This window comes from Staurois parvus, unplaced genomic scaffold (genome assembly GCF_062004578.1).
Source record: "Staurois parvus isolate SC_StPar_1 unplaced genomic scaffold, SC_StPar_1.0 ptg000019l, whole genome shotgun sequence".
NCBI classification, from domain to species: Eukaryota; Metazoa; Chordata; class Amphibia; order Anura; family Ranidae; genus Staurois; species Staurois parvus.
In genome coordinates this window covers 18,961,193-18,986,692 of record NW_028317815.1, presented here as the reverse complement: position 1 = coordinate 18,986,692, position 25,500 = coordinate 18,961,193, and the positions used below count along the sequence as shown (strand labels likewise).

The window sequence follows — 25,500 nt, the reverse complement described above, 5'->3', positions numbered from 1 at the left end:
AACAAGAAAAAAAATATTCTGATCCAATGGACTGCGGACACAGTACAGGAGATGGCCAGAGACTGCGTACACAATACAGGGGATGACCAGAGACTGCGGACACAGTACAGGAGATGGCCAGAGACTGCGGACATAGTACAGGGGATGGCCAGAGACTGCGGACACAGTGCAGGGGATGACCAGAGACTGCGGACACAGTGCAGGGGATGACCAGAGACTGCGGACACAGTACAGGGGATGACCAGAGACTGCGGACACAGTGCAGGGGATGACCAGAGACTGCGGACACAGTGCAGGGGATGACCAGAGACTGCGGACACAGTACAGGGGATGACCAGAGACTGCGGACACAGTACAGGGGATGACAAGAGACTGCGGACACAGTACAGGGGATGACCGGAGACTGCGGACACAGTACAGGGGATGACCAGAGACTGCGGACATAGTACAGGAGATGACCAGAGACTGCGGACACAGTACAAGAGATGGCCAGAGATTGCGGACATAGTACAGGAGATGACCAGAGACTGCAGACATAGTGCAGGGGATAACCAGAGACTGCAGACAGTAAAGGAGATTACCAGAGACTGCGTACCTTTGGGGAGGGAGGGGGAGTGGGTACCTGAATTTGACAGGTACCCACTTCCACGGAGTTGTCCGTCCTTCTTCTCGCGGCGGCTTCTGTGACAGCTGGGTGCCCACTGCGCATGCGCGAGAAGCGCTGCGCTTTGTGAATGGCCCGGAGCCTTCTGGGACCTGTCATGTGTCCCAGAAGACACCGGACCATTCACAAAGCGCGGCGCTTCTTGCACAGGCGCAGTGGGCACCCGGCTGCCACAGAAGCTGCCTCGGGAAGACTGCAGCACTGGAGCGAGGAACAGGTAAGGCCCTGCAGGAGAGAAGAGCTAAGCGGCCTGCCTGATATTCTGACATGGTGGCGGCAGAAATACCGGACCGGCCGCTTTACATTCGCTCCATAAGATGCACTGACATTTTCCCCCCTTTTCTGGGGGGAAAAAAGTGCGTCTTATGGAGCGAAAAATACGGTAAATTTCAATTGTCAGTTTAAAGTAATGCAGCACCGTATCGCAAACAATGGCCTGGTCAGGAATGGTGGTAAATCCTCTGCAGGGCAAGTGGTTAGACCAATTCTTTTTATGCAGACTCTTTATCAAGATTTGACTACTTCTTGCCCTGGGCTATCCAGATTGGTAACCCTTGGTGTTTACTTTCCGGACTGTAACCGAACACCAATGAAGTGGCACTGGCCTGTAATGTTTCACTTCAGGCACTGGATTCTGCTCTAAGTGTTCAGTTTGGCACATTGTTGCAATGAGTGTAGTTAGCCACATGACGCTATACAGGTTCAGAGCTGTGGTCCTTCTCTCGTTACCATGAAGATGCTTTCAAGGGTATGCCCTGTAACAAGTGAGGCCTGGACAATTGTCTGCCACTGCAACATAGGCAAGGTATGACAGGATTTCTCTGTAATTTTAATTTGAACTGTTCCTGGTTATGCACAACCTACAGTGCTTTAGAATGCATGTGGCTGGATAGGTGGTGGAGCTATTCACTTTATTGTGCTACTCCCTATTATATCTGGCTGATGAATTGTGGTGCCATAGACATTTACAATTCGTTTTAAATTTGGTTTTCTTTCTCCTTCTGCCTTTCTGGCTGATTAACTCCTGTCTGCCTTAGCAGCCATAAAAGGTGCACACCATGTTGGCTGTGTCTTTGCTGCACTCTGTTACCTTCAGTTACAAAGTATCAGTCAGTACTTGGGTTATCGTGGCTGCTGTTTTCTGGGCACAAAAAACCCTCCTCTGCATCCATTTTGTGGGTACCCCACCAGGGATCCTCTCAGTAATGGTGAATCATAGGTGAAAGGGAGATTTGACAAAAGAGCTGAGTAACATGCACTCTGATGGCTTACATGAAATGCAAAACACTGCTTGGTGTATAGTTGTCCCCTTGTCCCAGAACAATGTCATATCAAACCACTAGCCCCCCCCTATTTTAGCTTCCTCTCAGGCCACATTACTTGTACCTATCTGACAAAAGGAAACCGCTCTTCTGTTTATTGACAATAGGGTCTATAGCGCCACTTCCAGGAGTAGGACACTAGGCAGAAAAAAAGCACAGCAATGCCTATGGGCTGTCCTAGCTGGTATAAAATAATCCAGATCCAGTTGTCAGCCCAGTCTGGCTAGTGAGCGCATGCAGACCTTTAGCTATGTGCTGGGTCGGCTGCTACAGCCTCATTCTGGACCAGGACGGCTAGTGAGTTAAACAGATGTATTGCAGGGACACACATGACTGGAGTTTGTTTTCACTGTTACCCTGGCTGACAACCCCCCCCCCCCTCCCCATTCCACCCTCCCCACTTTTGTGTAGAGGAAGATCTGTCATGGAAGCCCTACCCGCACGCTCCGCTGGATCAGTAAGTAGTGCTCCCTCCCTTCTCTCCCCGGACACTTTTTGGGGCACAGGTTTTCCCTGGGGTGGTCAGTCCTGCGGGTTCCCGCTGTTGATGCCTCACCCACCATTCCCTTCCTGTCCTCTGAAGGCGGTGTCGGATTTTCACCAGGATGAGGACATTGTCCTGCCTTCCTTGTATCCATGGTGTCCATGGTCGTTGCACTCCTTAGATGTGGTGTGTGCCTGCTTGCTACGGCCTCTTTCCAGAGGCTGGATTCTCTTTTGATCATGGAGTGTCTCCTGCTATTCTTGTTGGATTCCACAGGTGATTGTTCTGGCATTTGCCGTTAAGGGTTGCACTCCTCACTTCTCCTTTGGAAGGTTTGCGCACTTCTAGGCCTGGTTCACACCTATGTGATTTTTTTCAGAAATGCACTTCAGTCCATTTAATATGGTTTCCTATGGAACACATTCACAGCTATGCTTTTTTCAGCTGCTGAGTTCTTGGAAAGGGTCAGAGACTTTTTTTACACTCAAAACTGTGTGTTTTTGGTTCAATAGACTTCAATGGAGATAATTAAAAAAAACGCACGTAGTACGTTTTTAATGCGTTTTGCATTTTCCCAACAACAAATTGGCCAAAAAAAGTATTAAAAAGAACAATGCATTAAAAAACGCAAAATGCGCAACAGAAACGGATCAAAAGCAAACTGCATAGGTGTGAACCAGGCCTTTAGAACCTTCGGTTTTCAGACGCCAAAAATACTACACTACCTCCCACCCCCACCTCAATTTCTATTCATGAATCAAAGATGGAGCCTTCTAATGTGATTCAGGATATAATGGAGGATAGTGAAAGAGATGCAGACAATGTAGTGGAGGCTGCATAGGATTTTTCAACACCTCCATTTTATGAGACCCAAACTATGGCTTCTCGCCAACTGCTCTCCACTGTAGACTCATTGATGGAAGCAGAGCAAAAATATCTGTCTAGCAGTGCCCGAGTCTTCAGATCCCAAGCAAGCCTCTATGGGCCCTAAAGAGACTGTCAAAAAAAAACCCAACACTTAGGATGCAGGCTTGATTTTCATAGACCCTGGGTTTTAGGCTGCTACCTTCTATTAACGATTGAAGACTGGCAAAGTCTTACTGGACACGCCCCCTGGGCATAACCCTATAACCCTACCTCCCATGAGACCTGTTTTTTGCTGCTGCCCTTAGGTTAAGGGTCATTTTTCTCTTATGGAAAAATCTTTCTATGCTTATTTTACTTTGGATTTGTCAATCAAAGCTTCGAGCTGGCCATCCATTATACAATTTTCTTGTTCAATTTCCTTTAGCTTTATCTACTATGTAGTGCAAGGGCCTGCCTGGTTCAGAATACTTTATTCATCCCAAAGGGAAATTGTGCATACAAATTGAGAGAGTTTCGGTTTGATCTCGTATCTTATATGGATTTGGTAAACCTAAACTTGTACAAGAAAATTGTATTATGTGTTGCCAGCCTCACTTTCAGAAAGTAGAAATGCATTCGGATCAGTTCAACCTCTGTAAAGCTTTGGGAGTTGAACCCAGACCCCACGCTTTGGGGATGGTCTGTAATGTTGCTCCAGATGCTGAATCCTGCTTGACCCGCTGAGCTTGGGACGTAGTGCAACATATGTAGTTAGCCACAGGGTGCTATGTGGGTCCAGGGCCAAAGTCCATTCCTATGGACCCCTCCAGAAGTATGCCCACTGTGGTGGATAAAGCTTGGACCTTTTATAGGAAACGGTGACATGGGCAAGTAAGACCGCTTTACCCTGTATTAGACCATTACTGGAGCCTCCCCTATTACAAGTTTCCTGAATAGTGTTTGTCTTCTACATTAAAGGGTTCTGGGATTTGTTTGAATATTATTCAACAAACGAGCAAGCAGATATTACTGATGGGAAGGCTCAAGGGACTACCACGGCGCTGTTGAGTGCCATGGTAGTTCATTGAAAACTACAAGCCAACAGTCGCAAAGGCTGCTGGGACTTGTAGTTTTCCCATTTACAGCATACTGTGAATGACACGGGTGGGCAGAGCCCTGTACGGCCACGCTTTTTTTTTTTTTTTTTTTTTAAATTGCGACAGCTAGCAAGGAGGGAGAAGATCCCCTGCTAGCTTTCAGAGCAGGCATGGGGAGGGGGGGGGGTTGTGCAGGAGACCAGTCACATCGGAACATGTTATACCCTGAATATGGGTGTGACCTGTTACAAAAGGTGAAATGATCCTTTTTAAGAGTAATCTCTCTCTCCTGCAAGATCTCCCATCACACATGGAAGGTATGCTTTCGCTTGCGAGGGTAGACCTTCAATTATACTGTTAATTTCTTGGCCTTTTGTCAATCCATAATTGACCCAAGTCTGACCCTGACTACCCTCAAGGGACAGGTTTTTGCTTTATCCATTTTTTTCAAGAAACCTCTTTGCTTCGCAGGCCCAAATTCAGACTTTTGTTAAGGAAGTTGAACATATTAATGCCTCCATTTAATATTCTGTTTTACTCTGGGATCTGAACCTACTGCTCTCTGTGCTCCACAGAGCCCCTCTTTCCACTTTCAGCCTATCAGTTATATCCCTTTTGACCTGTTACATAGAGGCTTCAGCTTGTATGAGAGCAGTGTGAACAGTAAGCTTTTATGACAGTTTCAGCAAGCTTTTGTCAAGTTATCAGCAGCTTTCTGTAAGCCTTTAAAGCGCCCTTCAGCTCCTGTTTGTCAGCACTACCATTAAGATCTATATATAATATTTTCCAGTCACTTTAAAGAAGCTGCTAGCAGCTTCTTTAAAGTGACAGCCAGTGCCCCTATTAAGATTTGTGTTCAGCATTTACAAACTGGAGCTGTATGCTACTCCTCAAAAGCTTGCTGAAAGCTCTGCAAATGCTTTAAAAAAGCTGGCAGTTCACACTGCTTATACAAGCTGCAGCCTGTGTAAAACGGGCCTTTGGGGGACCTCACATGTAAGGTTGCCTTTCTAGTAGCTATTACGTCTGTTAAGCTTGTTTCTGAGCTGGAAGCCATTTCTTGTAAGCTGTGTCTGCTGCTGCACAAGGTTTTACCTCGATGAGGATTTTAGGCAACATGCTTAGATGTTGTCAAGGCTAGTAGGGTCAGATTCTTTTTGCAAGACAGGTTTTTTTTTTTGTCCTTTCTGCAAGCTCTTTTGGCCACATCCTGCCTCTTGCTGCCTCATTGCCAGGTAGATTAGAGAATGTTTCCAGGGCTTACACCTTCAGGGTAACAAGTTCCTCTTTTCCCTGTCAGTTCTCATTCCACCAGATCTATTCTTGTCTCTTCAGGGCTTCCACACGGTCCTCTGTTCATATGTTCTCTAGGTTTTACCAGGTGGGTGTTCAGGCTTCAGCTGATTGCGAGTTTCAGCCGCAAGCTGCTTCAAGCGTTTTTTTTTTTTCTCTGTTCAGGTTCTTGCGCTTGCTTTTGTAGGCCTGTCAGTTTGCCATTTTGTTGCCTACCCCTAGGTGTATGTCCCATGACCTATGACTGCAGCCTTGTGTCCTGTGCGTCACTCCAAAAAGGAATTTTACAGGCAAGTCAAAATTTCCTCTTCATTTTGGAGAGTGTTTAAAACGTGGGTGTGTGTTCCAATTGGGTTGATTTCCTTTCACTTTCAGTCCCTTAGCTGCAACATGGAAATGAGGACATCCCAGGTAGTCACTAGCGTCCTCAGAACTAATGTCCCCTTTGGAAGATTTACACTCCATTCCTGTTTTGGTCACCATTCAAAATGTTGGGGTTTTTGCCTTGCATTTGGTGATAATAGTCGCTGGAACAAATTGAGAGGTTGACTTTTGGCTGGAGTTCTCTTGCAGCTGAAAGTGGGTGTTAAGGTAAAAGAGTTTTAGCTTAACGCATCCTCTGCTTTAAGGTTAAAAAAAACCTACCTCCCCCCCCCCCCCCCTTTCTAAATATTCACCTGAACCCAATCTTGGTCCAGCAATGAGAAATCAAGCAAAGCTTTAGTATCGCTTGAATCAAATAGCCTACCTTTTCTCTGTGCTAATGTGATTTAATAATGGGAATGGATTAGTACTATTCATTTGCCTAGATTTATTTGTGTGCTTTCCACTATGTCAGATACTGCCATGTGGGCACCTCCCAGGGCCGATGGAACAGCACCAACATTTAGGTTGGTGACTATATAAGAGAACGATGTATGGGACATCCCTGGTTTACAAAGACTGTTCTGAAGATGGCAAACAGCGAACAGCCCCTTCTTGGTGCCTGTTTCTGGGTTTTGCCAGTTTGTGTATCTATGCCAAGTTTGCTTTAAGTATGTTACATATTCTATATCATTCAGAATGTATTTTTCTCTTTCCTTTAGACCTGAATCTGTAGAAGCAAGCCCTGTTGTAGTTGAAAAGTCAAATAGTTATCCACACCATTTATATACCAGCAGTTCTCACCATTCTCACAGTTATATTGGCTTGCCTTATGCGGTAAGTATTAATATCATACCGATTTATAATTGTGTGCATGTGATGCTGAAATCAAAGTTTGCCACATCCTGCTTTCCATCGTAAGTGGAAATGGTCTCCTGGCAGCCGATTCTGATGTCTTGCCCTTAAGCTCCCTCCACTGTTTTCTTCTTCAAAGATCACCACTGCATGCTGCTAGGACATGGGACCCAGCTTCCCCTGTGCTCTCTGTACGGTGACATATATCCACTTCCAAACAATTTACTGGACACAAAGGAAGCTGTTTTTAATGTGGGAAAGCTTTGAAATGGATTACCACTATGCCCAGCCACTCACTGTAAGGCTTATCAACAGTTGATAGATGCTATTCCACCAACAATGATACTAGAGCAATTGATTGTAGGGAGTAAGTGCATATGTTACTGAATTGTGGATGATGGAACTGTATATGTTTCACAAATGCTGCCTAAGGCTGCTAAAGCGTAGTCCCCTTGGAGCCTCTTGGATCCTAGCTGCTGTTTGACCCTGGCCCTTCTGGGTGTCAAGCCCCACCACCTATGAATTCAGCTGTCCAATTAGTTTTTATTTTTAGAGTGTGGATTTAGTATGAAGAAGGAAATTTTAGAGACACTTTATTACCCCCTTCCCCTGCAGTGAACTGAGCCAGATGTGGTAGCAGATACCTGTAAAACCAGGTACCGACTCCCTCACCCAAAAGGTGCCAAAATGTGGCAGCAGAGGGGGTGGGGCGGTGGGCGGAGGCAGAAAAGCTCAGCTTTCCACTTTTAGGCTTGGGCTGGTGTGGCTTTGGCTGTGTTTGACGGGTAACCTTTGAAGTTGGTAAGGTAAGCGCTGCCTGCCCTACTGACTTGACCTTCTCGATACATTGCCTCACAGAGATGCTGCACTACGCAGTGGGTCATCCCTGCAGAACCAGTCAGCTCACTGAAAGGGCACATGCGGACCTAGGCTCTTGCCTTTTGTCCATCATGGTGGTGGACATGGCCAACAGCGCATATCCACAGAGGCATTGTGTAGGTGGAGTGATCCTTCCACCACTGCCTGTTTACTGCACCAACACATACTTTTATGCTTGTACTACTGTTGCCCCAAACACATACTTCCTTGTTCACAACTGCACAGACTAACTTCTTCACTCAACATCACTGCATCAATTCACGTTTCTATTTTCAGCCCATTCTACAAACAGGCATGCTTTTGATAGCCAAGTTATACATGGCATATGAGCTTTTAATGAACAAAATGTATCACGTTTTTCATGTTTTTGTTGAAATTTAATAGGATCACAACTATGGTGCTCGCCCTCCACCAACGCCTCCTGCATCTCCACCTCCTGTTCTTGTTAAGAATGAAGTGAGCATATTTACTACTCCTCACTTTGATGAGACTTCCAGTGCTACAACCATCAGCACATCTGAAGATGGAAGTTATGGGTCAGATGTCACTCGATGTATTTGTGGTTTCACCCATGATGACGGTTATATGATTTGTTGTGACAAATGCAGGTATGTTAAAACTCTAGGCAGTATATATGTTACATTTTTGTTTGAGCATTAAAGAATATGTAAACTCAACATTTCATATTCCTGATATGTGCCTTGTACTGATATGAAAAAGTATCCTTTCTTTGTGTTGCTTCCTTTTGTGTGCAATCCCTGGTGTTCCTGCCAGTCCCTCTGCTTTCCTATTAAAGTGGTACTAAAGTCTGGTTTGTGATTTTTACCTACAGGCAATCTTATAATAAAGCTTAACTGTAGGTAAAATTAATATCTCTTAAACGTGCACCGTTTAGGAGATATTCGCTCTTTTGGCAGCTGGTGCATGCGCTCTGAAGGAACCTCAGACCATGCTGTTCCTTAAGAGCACTGTGCCTTGGCCCATGACTCCCGTGCACTTGCGGCTCGGCCATTCATGCTGCCGCAGCCCACGAACATGGTAGGAAGACCGGGTGAAGATGGAAGCCCTGTCAGTGTTGATAGCGCATCGCTGGAGGGCTTAGTTCTAAGGTAAGCATTTCGTAATGTACTAGTATGCGATGCATACTATCACATTATGCAATTGCCTTGCAGCTGATTTGAAATAAATTTTTTTTAAATTATATATATATATATATATATATATATATATATATATATATATATATATATATATATATATATATATATATATATATATATATATATAGGCAAGGTTTACTACCGCTTTAAAAAACTGACTATACTAAGCATGAGGGCAAATTGTGATCAGTTGGCTGGCTATGCTGGGAACTCTGCCTACTCTCCAATTATCAGAATTGCCCGACACCCCCTGCACAGCCTTTCGCTGGGAAGATCAGTGTGCTGCTTTTTTTTTCCTTCCCTCAGCTCTTATGCAGCTGAGAACAGAGGAAATGTGATCTCTTATAAAACAGGAAAAAAAATATAATGTTTTGTTTTTTTTGTTTTTTTTTTGTATCCTATACACAATTGTTTTGCCTTTCATTTCTATTTTAAACTGAGTGAATTGTTTTACAAGGTGAGGGTTTACAATCGCTTTAAGTAATTTAATTTTTTTGAGCAGTGTAGATTACATAAAAGGAACACTTTTTTTAATCAGATTATATCAAGTCAATTAAACTCCTGGGATATTGATCTGGTCACTTAAGTAGCAGAGGGGGTTGTTAATCAGTTTCAGCTGCTTTGGTGTTAATTAAATTAACAGGTGAACTAGATGTGCAACAATGAGACAACCTCTAAAACAGGAATGGTTTTACAGGTGGAGGCCACTGACATTTTTTTCCCTTTTTTCTGTTTTTCACTAGTTTTGCAATTGGCTAGGGTCAGTGACACTACTGGTAGCCTGAGGCGATACCTGGACCCTACAGAGGTTGCACAGGCAGTCTAGTTTCTACAGGATGGCACATCAATATGTGCCATTGCCAGAAGATTTGCTGTGTCTCCCAGCACCGTCTCAAGAGCATGGAGGAGATTCCAGGAGACAGGCAGTTACTCAAGGAGAGCTGGATTTGGCTGTAGAAGGTCTTTAACCCATCAGCAGGACCGGTATCTGCTCCTTTGTGCAAGGAGAAACAGGATGAGCGCTGCCAGAGCCCTACAAAATGACCTCCAGCAGGCCACTGGTGTGAATGTCTCTGACCAGACAATCAGAAACAGACTTCATGAGGGTGGCCTGAGGGCCTGACGTCCTCTAGTGGGCCCTGTGCTTGTTGCCCTGCACCATAGAGCTCGATTGACATTTGCTATTGAACACCAGAATTGGCAGGTCCGCCACTGGCACCCTGTGCTTTTCACAGATGCGAGCAGGTTCACTCTGAGCACATGTGACAGACGTGAATGTTTTATATGGCTTGTAACATCATTCAGCGACCGTTTTTTGGTGGTGGGTCAGTGATGGTCTGGGGAGGCATGTCCATGGAGGGATGCACAGATATTTCACTTATTTATATATATATATATATTTTTTTTTTTTTTTTGAAGAATTGCATTTATTCTGTTTTTTATAATTTTTTGGGACTATCAGTCACGTTTTTGTTCGTATATTTAGGTGTATTTATTTATGCTAGCAGCGTGATACTTTCATTTGTTTTACCCTTGGTAAAATGCCAGTTGCTGTGATGTAAAAAAATTAGACAAAAATAAATAATTTGAGAACTTTTTCCTCCTTTTTTTTAATGTGACCTAAAAACTGTACAACTCAATTGAAAAGCAAACTGAAATTTTTTAGGGTGGGGGGGAATAAACATAAGAAACTAAAATTAATGTGGTTGCATAAGTGTGCCACCCTCTTATAACTGGGGATGTAGCTGTGTTCAGAATTCAGCAATCACATTCAAAATCATGTTAAATAGAAGCCAAGTACACACCTGCCATCATTTTTTAAAGTGCCTCTGATTAACCCCAAATAAAGTTCAGTTGTTCTAGTAAGTCTTTCCTGACATTTTCTTAGTCGCATCCTACAGCAAAAGCCATGGCCCACAGAGAGCTTCCAAAGCATCAGAGGGATCTCATTGTTAAAAGGTATTAGAAGGATACAAAAGAATTTCCAGGGCATTAAATATATACCATGAAACACAGTGAAGACAGTCATCAAGTGGAGAAAATATGGCACAACTGTGACATTAGCAAGAACTGTAAATCCCTACAAAATTGATTAAAAGATGAGAAGAACAATGGTCTGGGAGGCTGCCAAGAGGCCTACAGCAACATTAAAGGAGCTGCAGGAATATCTGGCAAGTACTGGCTGTGTGGTACATGTGACAACAATGTCCCGCATTCTTCATATGTCTGGGCTATGGGGTAGAGTGGCAAGATGGAAGCCTTTTCTTATGAAGGAAAACATCCAAGCCTGGCTAAAGTTTGCAAAAACACATCTGAAATCCCCCAAAAGCATGTGGGGAAAATTTTGTTTATGGTCTGATGAAACCAAGGTTGAACTTTTTGGCCATAATTCCAAAAGACATGTTTGGCACAAAAACACTGCACATCACCAAAAGAACACCATATCCACAGTGAAGCATGGTGGTAGCAGCAGCATCATTCTTTGGGGATGTTTTGCTTCAGCTGGAACTGGGGCCTTAGTCAAGGTAGAGGGAATTATGAACAGTTCCAAATACCAGTCAATAATGGCACAAAACCTTCAGGCTTCTGCTAGAAAGCTGAATATGAAGAGGAATTTCCATCTTTCAGCATAACAATGACTCAAAGCATACATCCAAATCAACAAAGGAATGGCTTCACCAGAAGATTAAAGTTTCGGAATGGCCCAGCCAGAGCCCAGACCTGAATCAGATCAAAAATCTGTTGGGCCGATCTGAAGAGGGCTGTGCACAGGAGATGCCCTCGCAATCGGACAGATTGGAGTGTTTTTGCAAGGAAGAGTGGGCAAATATTGCCAAGTCAAGATGTGCCATGCTGATAGACTCATACCCAAAGACGGAGTGCTGGAATAAAATCAAAAGGTGCTTCAACAAAGTATTAGTTTAAGGGTGTGCACACTTATGCAACCATATTATTTTAGCTTTTTATTTTTACTTTCCTCCCCCTAAAATATTTCAGTTTGTTGTTCAACTGAGTTGTACAGTTTATAGGTCACATTAAAAGGTGGAAAAATTTCTGAAATGATTTATCTTTGTCTCATTTTTATACATCACAGAAACCTGATACTGTAACTGGTGTGTAGACTTTTTATATCCACTGTAAGCACGTAGGGGCCATATAAACTATTGAGTACCATTTTGAGCTGCTGCAATGAAATTTCAGCAAAATGGACTAGCCTGCTACATAATTTTTTCACTTTAATTTTCAGGGTGTTTTTGAATTAATATCTCTTTTAGGTTGATAATTTTCATTTTTATAAAACGATGGGGCATCCTTGTGTTCCTAACACATTACCCAGCCCATATCAGCATCACCAGGGGAAGAGAAGAGAAAAAGAAACTATAGTAGCCACCCTCATCTAAGAACTAGTGAGCTGCAATATATTACACTTTTTTGTGTTTAGGTTTAGATATACTTTAAAGTGACATTGCAATCTATCTTTTTCATAACAGGTAATATCCTATAACTTGCATGTTTTTACTGTGTTTTTTTTATTTTTCTAAGGGAAAAAAAATCCTTCTGTGATTTTACTTTTGAAAGTGTCCCCCAGCCATGCTGACACTCCCTGTTCTTTATGTTCCGCCTGTGCCACTGGTACTTGGAGAGTCCTGTAGGAGTCCCCTCTATGTACACGCTCCCACTCTGTACTACAGCTGTGCATGTAGTGTTCAGACAGACTCCACTGTTAATCACTGCTGTGGACAGGACCGCTGATAAGGGGTACAACCGGTCCTGCTGTAGGGGCTGCCTGCACCAGCAGCAGTAGGGGGAATCCGTTCTGAGTGGGCAAGGGAGGTTTTCTTGGGGGGGGGGGGGGGGGGGGGCTGCTGTTTGGGACCCTGTGAGTTCTTGTAGTACAGCAGCCCTGGCTGTGGATGGGGAGAAGTGTGACTTTTGCTCTGTGTGTTCCTCTCACTCTTAGAATGTAGCAAATACATAAGTCATAACTGTTTCATGCAAAAAATGTCCCTTTATGATAACTTTTAATCATTGTGTCCTCCTTAATGTCTTTCAGTGTATGGCAACATATAGATTGCATGGGTATTGATAGACAAAATATACCGGATATCTATTTGTGTGAGCGCTGTCAACCTCGGTAAGTGATGCATTATGCCTTTCAGTTCTTTTCTCTTCACACATTTATGAATGTTTATAAAGAATATGTTGTGTTTAATATATTTCCATAATTTCTTCTGTTCTGTACTAAAAATAACACATTTCTATTACTATTAACCCCTTAATGCGTTTTTGCTGTATATTTCTCGCCGTTCGCATGAGCTGCCATTCACTGTCAGTCTAAAATTATTCTGCACTTGACATGCATAGATATACCATATGTAGGCCCCAGACCAAAATATTGTTTTTTTTTGTTTGTTTTTCTTTTACTTAAGATTGATGCTGACCTTAACACTAACCTGGACTAAACCCTGATTCAGTTACTTTATCTTTTATTTATTTTTACCGGCTGTCCATACATATCCTTCTCTTTATACAGAGAAGGATATGTATGGATGGAGTTTAAAACACATGATCACTGTCCTTTTTTGGACTAGAATGACTAGAATGTTGGAATTTTCTTTATTAGGGATACTGGTCACCAGGATAAATTGAAGGCCACAGTTCCCTAATGAGGACACATAGCAGTTAAAACCTGGACCCCCCTGTCTAAATTGCCCATTGGGAGCACACATAGTGGGATTTTCTACAATGTGACTACAAAATCGTAAATACACACACAAAAAAAAAAAAGTAGGCTTGATCCACCCACCAACTTGCTGAAAATGTGGGAGCAATTTAGGCACTGTCACTGCACCTCTGAAGAACCTAGCTGACACCCTGGTTGAAAAGGTTGTATTAGTTCATGAAAATTCTGAATAACGACTGAAAATAGTTAGTTTTCAATTACAAGGAAGAATATATCGGGAGAGAATTGTGGAGGCTACCATTTGTGACTTCTTCTTCTAAATATGCAAATTGCTTGGTTGTCATGCTAATCCTCTGGTGTCAGGTTTTTGAGTCTGTTGCCTTTAACAAGTACACAGATGAGGTCCTTTGCTTATGAATTTGATTTTGAGCTTCAGAAAGTATTGAAACCAATGGGTCAGCATAACCGGCAACATAGGTTTAGTTTAACAGCTTTCCCCAAGTGGACATACCTGTACACTTTTGGGTTTCAGTGGTGCTACCAGAGTCATGGGTACAGCTGTAGTCTTGTCCCTGGTATCTCTGCACCGCCCCCAAAGTGAATGATGCTGTATAATGTAAAAGACACTGTGCAGCTATAGAGCTGCTGGATCACTTTTACATGTGTCTTGTGCTGCTTTCCTGGGCTCTCCTGTTCCACCAGGGAGTTTGGTACTGTTCTCCGATCATCTCTATGGTCTATGACAGGGGTCTCCAAACTTTCTAAACAAAGGGCCAGTTCAGTCTTTCAAACGTTAGGAGGACCGGACTGTGACCAATGGCAGCAGAACCTGGTATTTGGGAGGAATAGTGCCCCATCATTGGTATCAGTGGGAGGAATAGTGCCCCATCATTGGTATAAGTGGGAGGAATAGCACCCCATTATTGGTATCAGTGGGAGGGAATAGCACCCTATCATTGGTGTCAGTGGGAGGGATTAACGCCCCATCATTGGTGTCGGTAGGAGGGAATGACGCCCCATCATTGGTGTCGGTAGGAGGGAATGACGCCCCATCATTGCTGTCAGTGGGAGGGAATGATGCCCCATCATTGATGTGAGTTTGAGGAATAGGGCCCTGTTGTCAGTGGCAGGAACGAATTCCCCGCATTGTCAGCAACATTGGGGCAAAGGGCCAGATAAAAGCAGGCAAAGGGCCACATCCGGCCCCAGGGCCATAGTTTGGAGACCACTGGTCTATGAAAAACGGAAGCAACAAGGATTTTCTCACCTCCTGTTTCAGTTTAACAAGCTATTACCGGCTTGTAACATATCTGATCAAACCGATTTCTTTGCAGCAAATGAATAACTATTCCACAAATATTGTGTGACATAAATTGCAGCAACAGATTTTTTTTTTCTTCAGGGCCCCTCCATGTTTGGGGAGTAATTATCTCATTAAAACAAATTTATTTAAATTTTTACATGCATGTGAGAAGTGTCAGAATTGCCCTGTTCAAATGGTTATATAGAAACCATTGATTTTTATACAGACTCAAAGAAGGCTTTGATATTCTTGAAAGTGGTGAAACTGTTGTATTATGCTCTATCTTGCACACGTCTGACATTATGCCAACTTTGATTTTCTGACTTTATTTTGGTCTATTTCAAGATGGCATAAACTACGGCAAGCTAAATGTATAAGACAATTTTCTAACAATTTTTTTTTTTTTTGTCTCACAGTGCTCTGGACAGGGAAAGAGCTGTATTGCTTCAACAAAGAAAGAGAGAACATTTGTCAGGTGAGTTACATAGGTATACCAAATACCTGTCTGTCTTGCATTTAAGTTTGGGAATAGATTGTGTGCCCTTTTCCTCATAGTGAATTAAATATCACTTTGCTTCAGCAGTTTCCCTAAGCATACTATTGATTTTGATATAGATTGACAAATTGGAAAGGTCTGCAGCATTTTGGTTGACTAGATGATTTTTTTTTTTTTCCTTTTAAATGTACAACTCAAAGTGAGTGGGTAAAAGAATTCATGCGCATTAGAGAACATTTGGCTGATCTTCCCCATTTCATAACAGATCAGAGCATACATTTGTAGGCTTCTTCTTGACACTGGCTTGGTGCAAACTTGCATTTTGCGTGCTGCCCTATTCGCAACACATGGAATTGCGTGAAAATCGCAAGTGGGAACTCAAGTTCCTATAATGTGAAGTATGAATGGGGCCTCGCTGAGGGATTGAAAATTGACGTCATCCATTGGGTGGAATGTGGCGTACGCATGCTCCATGCTCTTTTCTTCAGTGTTGCGTAAGGGCCTTCCTGCTGATGTTACTGTTTGCAAGTGACATGTGGATTAAACTTGATTGGTCCTTGCAGTGACCACCTTGCCTCCTGCCCTGTGAACCTCTCCTGCTACCAGCTGCTAACTCGTGAGTATCCAAGACCTAGCCTTGTACTCAGAACTATGTTTTTTCCCCATTTTACGATGTAACATGTCTGACTTCAGACACAGGAGAAACAGTCCCTCTGTACCGGGTGTCTCCAGCCCATGATCCACTAATTAGTCCATTGCTGACTGCAGCACGCCCCTGTCTTGAATTTTGCCCTCTACTTGAGTCTTTGTTGTCCTTGGAGTCTTCCCTAGCTTTCTCGTTGGTTCTCCCTCCTCATTCCTATCTTGTGAAAGTGGGGAGGGGATGCCTAATTTATAGCAGTTCTACACTGCTCAAAAAAAAAATTAAAGGAACCCTTTGAAAACAAATCAGATTTCAATGGTGAAAAGTATCTTGCTGGAAATCTATTCGAATATGGACTGGGCAATGTGTTGTACTCTGAGTGTAAGGATGCCCCATCGTTTGAATTCAGTCCTTTTGTAGGTTGATCATTTTTCATTTCCGTCAAAGACTCCCCAAAATCAAAGTGAAAAAATGATGCAGCAGGCTAGTCCATTTTGTTGAAATTTCATTGCAGCAACTCAAAATGGTATTGTATAGCCCCCACGTGCTTGTATGCATGCCTAACAACATTGGGGCATGCTCCTAATGAGATAACAGATGGTGTCCTGGGGTATTTCCTCTCTGATCTGGACCAGGGCATCACTGAGTTCCTGGACAGTCTGAGGTGCAACCTGTTGGCGTTGGCTGGATATCCCAGAGGTGTTCTATTGGATTTAGGTCAGGCCAGCGTGGGGGCCATTCAATGATATCAATTCCTTCATCCTCCAGGAACTGCTTGCATACTCTCGCCACATGAGGCCGGGCATTGTTGTGCACCAGGAGGAACCCAGGACCTATTGCACCAGTGTAGGGTCTGACCAATGGGTCCAAGGATTTCATCCCAATACCTAATGGCAGGGTGCCATTATCTAGCCTGCAGAGGTCTGTGCATCCCTCCATGGACATGCCTCCCCAGACCATCACTGACCCATCACCAAAAATGGTCGCTGAATGATGTTACAGGCAGCATAACGTTCTCCATGGCTTCTCCAGACCCTTTCACGTCTGTCACATGTGCTCAGGGTGAACCTGCTCTCATCTGTGAAAAGCACAGGGCACCAGTGGCGGACCTGCCAATTCTGGTGTTCAGTGGCAAATACCAGTCGAGCTCTATGGTGCTGGGCAGTGAGCACAGGACCCACTAGAGGATGTTAGGCCCTCAAGCTACCCACATAAAGTCTGTTCTGATTGTTTGGTCAGAGACATTCACACCAGTAGCCTGCTGGGGGTCATTTTGTAAGTCTCTGGCAGCGCTCATCCTGTTCCTCCTTGCACAAAGGAGCAGATACCGGTCCTGCTGATGGGTTAAGGACCTTCTACGGCCCTGTCCAGCTCTCCTAGAATAACTGCCTGTCTGTCAATGGCACGTATTTTTGTTCCATCCTGGAGGATTTGGACTGCCTGTGCAACCTCTGTAGGGTCCAGGTATCGCCTCAGGATACCAGTAGTGACCCTGATCCTAGCCAAATACAAAACTGGTGAAAAATGGTCAGAAAAGATGAGTAGGGAAAAGAATGTCAGTGGCTTCCACCTGTAAAACCATTCCTGTTTTGGGAGTCGTCTCATTGTTGCCCATCTAGCGCACCTGTTATAAATTTAATTAACACCAAAGCAGTTGAAACTGATTAACAACCCCCTCTGCTAATTCACTGGCCAGATCAATATCCCAGGCATTTAAATGACTTGATGCTATATACTATGATTAAAAAGTGTTCCTTTAATTTTTTTGAGCAGGGTACAAGACTTCATGGGCCAAATTGCAACTTTGATTGTGAAGGACACATGCATACTTCACCCTTTCCCTGCAGAATCTGTATCTGAGCTACCAGTAGTGTAAGCACCATCTTAGCCTTCAGTCAAAATGTCTAATGTTAAGAGCTTCACCGTTATCCTAAAAAACTAGCACAAAGGCACCTTTTAGAAATGAGTAATGGCAACCTACAAACAGATACTTATAGATTAAGGAAACAGGAGCTTAACAGGATGCAGCTGTGAGGCCCTGGTTACATCACCAGTGCCTCATTCAACCAAGAAGTGGAAAATGGTAGTTGTAAATTAAGGCAAAAAAGTAACAATTGTAAGAGGATTTAATGCCAGCATGCAGTGCTGCTTCCTGTGCAGTTTTTATTCAGGCGGAAAGGACCGATTTTAAATCCTTAACAGATGTTGTTACTCCTGAGTAGTTACAGGCCTCTGTTATTTCCAGGATTAAAGACACTGTCTCTACCTTTTTTATAGCTTGAGGATCAATCTAGCACTGTTTCCAGCCTAGGGTTCTTTAGGTGTCCTAAGTCTGCCAATACCTTCTGGTGCATCTGCTGTTTCCAGCAGTCATTTATGGGGATTGGGATAAGCCCCACAAGCTGTTCTCTCCTCTCAGAAAGCTGGCAGTCATTTAGCTATTTGAGAAAAAAAACTTTGTTTAAAAAGTAGGCCCCTCCCTCTGAATCTGACAGTATCCCACCTTAGAAGGAGTTGATAATCACTGTAAAGGGTGCCCCTGTGGTTTAAGGATCCCATCAATAAGTAACCAGAGAGCCCTTCAAAAACATTTTTTTCTCTGAAAGGCCCTGCCTTACAAACCTGCCTTGGCTGTCCTACTAGTCTGTGAACTTAACTGACTGAATGAAGGCTATGAGAAGGATCTGGTCTCCTTCCAAGCTAATTCCTTGCTTGATGAGTCTTTGGTGCTCATGCCTGTAGCTTTCGGCTACTGTGACGGTTTGCTAGATGTGTTTTTTTTTATCCCAATTCTCAATGTTTCTCATGTTCATTAAAGTGCTGTGCTAAGGGATAGGCCTCAAACGTCAAAGCCAATCCCAAATCTGGCCTCAAGTCTTCCTATAAACCTTGGGCTCCAAAGTTCCGCAAACCCTAGATTTTTGCTTTTGCCCCCCCCCCCCCCCCCCCACCACCACATTTCCGGTTTTCCAACCTGCCAGTGTCGCACAGATTAACGGAATGGGGATAATTGCCACAGTTCCTGTGAGAGGGCAGTTCCAGGGGTTTATCTCCAATCTTTACAGTGTTGTTAAACCAAAAGGGACCTCCACTGCATCTTGAATTTCATGTCTCTAAACGTTTTCATTTTGGAAGAATGCACACTGGCATGTCCCTATTTTTACAGCACATCAGTGAAGACATAGCTCTGTTGTGGGCATGCAACACTTCCAGCTTGTGGCCCTGCTGTTTGGCCTATCTTATGATGCTGCTCGAGTACTCACCAAGTTACTGGCACCTGTGCTTGCCTTGCTACACTTCCAGGGCTCCCCAAGTCTGGGATATCTTCTGGACCTCCAGTTGAGGGAGAAGTTGGCACACATTTTTGTCGACAATGTGATGCACTATGCTTTTAGTACTGCTTTACCAATAAACCAAGGCACAGTGGAAGGAGTAGTTATATCAGGCACAATTTTCGTTCGCCAGTGTCCTACTGTAGTTGGCCGTATAATCAGACCGTACAAGACTTGTATCTTTCAGTGAAACCCAAAAAACAGAGTAAAATGAAAATTTTTGTAAAATATTTATAAACTAACAGGAACAGGGGTTCCTGTAAGGACTTAAAATTTTTGGAAGATTAGAATAGTAGAGCAGTTCTGTGCATGACCTGATCAGGGTATTTTTCTAATTTTCACCACTAACTGATCAATGTAAAATCAGGTTTGTACATTTAGGGGTCTACTGATAGAGGGTTTCACAAAGGATTCACACATTTTCCAATTTAACCTAATTATAAAATGACGTGATTTTTGTGTAAAAACCTATATAATTAGACCCCTAAAATGTACAAACCTGTGTGCATTTTCCTTAAATTTGGATATTTTTCTAAATTGCCTCTATTGCAAGATGTGCTGCAGTAAAGATAGAACTGGTTTAAAGTGCTATATTGTAGTTGTAGGACTACTTTATGGCATTACAATGTAGAATTCTGCTAATTATTTTCTTAGTACTGTCAATTGAAAGGTTTAAAATGTTGTATTAATACTAGTTTGTGTTGAATGATTAAAAAGTTATTTTGACACCTTTTTGTTAGGTATAAGGGGGATAATACTGGCCCCTGATTTCACCTTTAATATATTTAAATGTGTAATATTTACCTGTTCAGAGTAATTTTAGTTGCAATTGTATAGATCATCTTCATAGCTGAGACAACGGTGAAGCCTATTAAGGAGGCAATACTTTCTTTGCCATTAGATGAGCAGATCAGTCTGGTCATACACAGCCAAAGAGTGTTAGTGCACTGATAATGTTGTTTGAGTGCCACATACCTTTTGGGCTATAACTTTTGTGACTCTAATGCAGATGATCTTCAAACGTGCTACAATGGTAGAGGCAACAGCGGAAACCTTTTATCTGGTATGTACCATTTCAAGTGTAACACCTCCCTCTTACTATATGCAAAACATGTTATTTCTAAACGTGTGTATGTCTGGTTTTTTTTTTTTTAAACAAGTAAAAGTGTTCTAGTACTTTATATGAAAGTAGACGGACTGACTTTCTATAGTTATGTACATGCACAGACTATATTCATACATGCACATGTCCAAGTAGTGGTATTCACAAGTAACATTTTGTCTACTTGGGCAGTATGGTATGACAGTCTGCATGTTCCATGTAAATTTTTTTTTCCTGTTAAAATTACTGCTTGTACTTACTGTTTTGTGTCATCACAGTGGTCAAAAGTTTGCACATGTTTAAAAATGTGCACTTTCGATTATATTTGGTATCACTATTGCCAGTACTGTTTTTACTGTTTGTATTTCTTCTTCTTTTTTTTTTTTTTTTTTTTTTTTTTTTTGTACAAAACTTGTAGTTCTTCTTATATATTATTATTTATTACAGGTACTTGTATAGCGCCATCAATTTACGCAGCGCTTTACATATATATTGTACATTCACATCAGTCCCTAACCCTCAAGGGGCGTACAATCTAAGGTCCCTAACTCACATTCAAACATACACATACTAGGGCCAAATTAGGCAGGAGCCAATTAACCTACCAGCATGTCTTTGGAGTGTGGGAGGAAACCGGAGTACCTGGAGGAAACCCACGCAGGCAGAGGGAGAACATGCAAACTCCAGGCAGGTGGTGCTGTGGTTGGGATTTGAATCGATGACCCTAGTACTGCCAAGCTGAAGTGCTAACCATTTAGCCACTGTGCTGCCCTTGTATATACACTTTAGTTATGTTGTAACCGCTTTCACTTTCAGATTTTCCAGTATTGTCAGAATTTTGTTTATAGCGCAAAAAAAATTAAAACCACAGGTGATCAAATACCACCAAAAGAAAGCTCTATTTGTGGGGGAAAAAAAGAAATAAATTTAATTTGGATGCAGCATTGCATGACCGTGCAATTGTCAGTTAAAGTAACGCAGCGCTCTATTGCCAAAAATGGCCTGGGTGGGGGGAGGGGGTACTTCTTCCAAAGGGCAAGTGGTTAAGCTAGATGTGCGCTCATTAGCAGGCCGAGACCTGGAAACAGTTACTTTAAATTGTCCGGAGGATCATACACTGGGGCATAAGAGCAGTACTTTAATTCACAAGTTTAATGATATTCTTTTTGGGTTGCATTTTGTCTTGTGTAGTACTTTATTACTACTTAAATCTGCCTTGTTTACATGGGGCGTGGTACACCGGTGCAGGACCCCAAATGCACACTGGGTGCGGAGAAACAGCCCTTGCATGGGTGTACGCTGTAGTACACCCCGTGTGTAGAATGCCTTATACAATGTGCTGTCCTGGCCTTGTGTGTGTAATGTAGTTTGAATTCACAGGTCTCCAGAGTTAGTGTGTGTAAAACTCTACAATTAACGTCTCATACTTGCTCCCATTTGCTCTGCTGAATATAACATTGAAAGCTTTTTGTTATATCAGTTTGATAAGCAAAGAATACCTGTTGATCCTGCCAGAATGTTAATTACCCTAAAACAGTAAGTGTATCACTGACAGGCTCAACCCACAAATGGAGATCACAAGAGATACTTGGGTCATGTATCCACATATTGCATGGGATTATGGAAAATGTCAGTACACTACAGGTTTATGTAGTGTTTACCACAAAAATAAGAACTGCTTGGTAAATACTGCATAAACCTGTCTAAAAGTCAATTCACAAAAATAGTAAACAAATACGTTTGTTAAATGAGTCATGGTCTAGCCAAGCACTATTTAACAAATGTATTAAATTACTAGCTGGTTGTTAAGGAGCGAGCACCCACCTGCATTCTCAACCAGTGACTAGCTGGTTGTTGAGGAGCTGGCACCCACTAGCATTTGTGATGCGCAGTGTGCATGAGCCCTAAATTTTCTTTTTGGGGAAATGCACACAATATGGTTAATGACAGCTGCGCCATATCTTCCAAGCTTCTTTTTTATACTTCAAGCATTTGACAAGGAGTGTTCTTTTTCTAGTTGATAGGCAATGTGTTTTGATGCTTTACCTTTTTATTTTGTAGTATAGTATTGGTCCATACTGCAACAGTTTTGTGTTTTTACTGAGGCATTGAACATCTTTTTTGTATTTCAGCTTTTATTAAACCAAGGGGTTGTATTCAGCAATTTTTTAAAGCAGAAGTTTTATTGTAAAGTACCTGCTTGATGTGTGGTGTTTGGGGTTTTTTTTTTGTTTGTTTTTTTAATTGTGATTCATTTTTCATAAAACTTTGTTACTAAATCATTTTAATCAAACCAAATGTATGACTTTAATTTTGAAGAATAAATTTTAGGTTTCTGTTTACATTTTTCTAATGAATTTACTTGTCTATCTGGTTTTAAAGATGGTGACACCAGTGCAACTGAGAGTTGTGATGAAGTTCCTATGGAGCTGTACACAGCTTTCCAGCACACTCCAACAACACTTACACTCACTGCCACAAGAGTAACAAAGACAAATGACAAGAAACGAAAGAAGAGTGGAGAAAAGGAGCAGACTTCTGCAAAATCTAAAAAAGTATGTATTGAAACAGGAGCACTGGCAAAGCATTCTGGTTGGATTATCCGTTTTAGTGGTTGTGTGCAGAAAGGGAACTTGCGTTGTTTTAGAGACAATGGCGTCACCAGGGTTGGTGTCATCTGGTGCAGTACATCATGTGTCACTCCCTCCACCCTCTCTCCTGTCTAGCCTGCCACAGTGCCCTGTAGGGCACTAGGCAGGCTAGTTTCGGGACAGCAACACACGGTCATAGTGCGTACACCAAACTGGGCCTTGTAAGTGATGCGGTTTGTGCTGGCTTGCGGATCCTTGCTCTGGCACGGATGGGGGGGTGACACCATTGCAGTTGGATATCTCTTCCTATTGATGGTGTCAGAGCCCCTTACACAGCTTTAGAACGGGGCTCCCCCGGGACCTACTACAGGAAACTGTTAGAGACTGCAGACACACTACGGGAGATGGTCAGAGACTTTAGATATTCTCTGTATTTCTGTGTATATGGGCACTGGGCAGGAAAACTCAGCCTGTCTAGTATAGATTTAAACAGATGCACTATGCTGCTGGGCTGGCTATCAGTCTTTCACTGACCTGCTTCACTAAAATGCAGGTTGCTCCAAAATCACTCTTCAGTGCACTTAGTGCTAAAGAGAGATGGAGGTGGGAGACAGAGTTCATCTGTCTGTTCCCTAATGCCGGGATGTGGACTGTGGCCCCGTTGCTCCACTGAAGTCCCCAAGAAGGAAGATGCCGGAAGTGGCTGCCGCTGCCCTCATTCTGGCCAGCAGCGTCCTCTCAAACTGCTGCATCAACTGCCGGCAGGGATGTCATGTTACTGCCTCCTCTGGTCCTAACCCCTGCGCTGGCGGCCCTGGACGGTGTCACCCCTCTTACAGGTGCCACCCGGGTGCTGTCTGCACCCCCATAGCAATGCCACTGATTGGAGATGGGTTTTTTATTAAATTTGATGGGGAACAAAAGACCGCAGAGCATATGCCCTGTCTAAAAGAGGACTGACCTTGTGAAAGTTGACTTCTTTCTTAACCTGTCAGGGTTAATTCACACTGTTTGCGGTGACAGACATTTGACTGCAGTGTAAAAGCTGGTCACTGCAGGGACACACAGGAAACAATTGTTTGTTCTGTGTCCCAGTCACACTGCAACGCAGCCTAGTGCTGCAGTAAAATGCAGACATCCTGCATTTTATCGTAGCACATGGAGCCAAAATGCACTGTTTTGTAATGAAGAGCAGCTCAGTGCATCATGGTGCCCTACATTGCAGTGAATAGTGTATATGTTTTGTACACTAATACAGTTTAAAAAAGTGTGGGGGGGGGGGCAGTGTGAGATACTCAGTTGCACATCACACTGCCCTCTAGTGCAGCTGGCAACGCAGAGCTCTTGGGGTGGTGAATTGCTCCAGCAGCTCTACTTTGTATGTAGGTTCAGCCTTCATGACCGAAAGCTGGTATTTTTTGCTCAGCACCTCTAGGAAGATGATGCTGTTAGATCTGTTACACATATTTATAGTTGCCCTCCTATTGGCCCTTATTTTCACCCTGAAAATTCTGTTCAGACAACCTTTTTTTACAGTCTGGTTCCAACATTAACTTTAAAGACTTCCATGATGATAATTTTTTAAAGATTCACTTTTTTCCCTCACACAGTAGACCTTTAAACCAGGCTTTTGTTAGTTGATGAGCTTGTTAAATGTATCCATTGCATTTTCCCAAACCTAGTGTACTTTTTAAACCAGGCCTTAGTGATGAGCCTGTCAAATGTATCCATGCCTTTTACATATCTATGTCTGACTTAGGGATGCGCTGAAATTTCGGTCACCGAAACATACCGGCCAAAAATAGCCCTATCGGCATTTTGCGGATACAGGAGACTGTGTGTTCTGCAGATATGAGGGGGCGGCTGAGAAAGGCAAGAGAAGAGCAGTGAATACAGTGACTGGCTGTCACTATATGTCGGTGCCGATTTTTAAACGCAATTGCCGGCTTTTTTTTTTCTTCACTATAGCTCACGGAATTAGCTGTCACTTTCCCCCAGCTAAAAGAAACCGTTTCCTTTAGCTCCAAGGAAAGTTACAGCTAATTCTGTGAGCTATAGTGGAGGAAATAAAAAGCCGGCAATTGCATTTAAAAACCGGCACTGACATATAGTGACAGCCAGTCACTGTATTCACTGCTCCTCTCTTGCCTTTCTCAGCCGCCCCCCCATATCTGCAGTACACAGTCTCCTGTATCCGCAAAATACCGATAGGGCTATTTTTGGCCGGTATGTTTCGGTGGCCGAAATTTCAGTGCATCCCTAAGTCAGACATAGATATGTAAAAGGCATGGATACATTTGACAGGCTCATCACTAAGGCCTGGTTTAAAAAGTACACTAGGTGTGGGAAAATGCAGACTCTGTATGCACTGCTCCTATCCTGCCCC

The 25,500-nt window shown here is 43.0% G+C and overlaps 1 protein-coding gene across 6 annotated transcripts in view; it reads left to right on the top strand.

Moving 5' to 3' along the window:
• KMT2E (lysine methyltransferase 2E (inactive)) overlaps window positions 1–25,500 on the top strand; it is a 157,504-nt gene that overhangs the window by 38,683 nt on the left and 93,321 nt on the right. For all 6 annotated transcript variants that reach the window (XM_089685451.1, XM_089685460.1, XM_089685469.1 and 3 more), the window contains exons 3-8: window positions 6,792–6,906; window positions 8,188–8,411; window positions 13,018–13,098; window positions 15,367–15,425; window positions 20,431–20,484; window positions 22,906–23,078. In XM_089685451.1, the coding sequence (XP_089541577.1) occupies window positions 6,792–6,906; window positions 8,188–8,411; window positions 13,018–13,098; window positions 15,367–15,425; window positions 20,431–20,484; window positions 22,906–23,078 (706 nt within the window). The remainder of the gene's footprint in view (window positions 1–6,791; window positions 6,907–8,187; window positions 8,412–13,017; window positions 13,099–15,366; window positions 15,426–20,430; window positions 20,485–22,905; window positions 23,079–25,500) is intronic.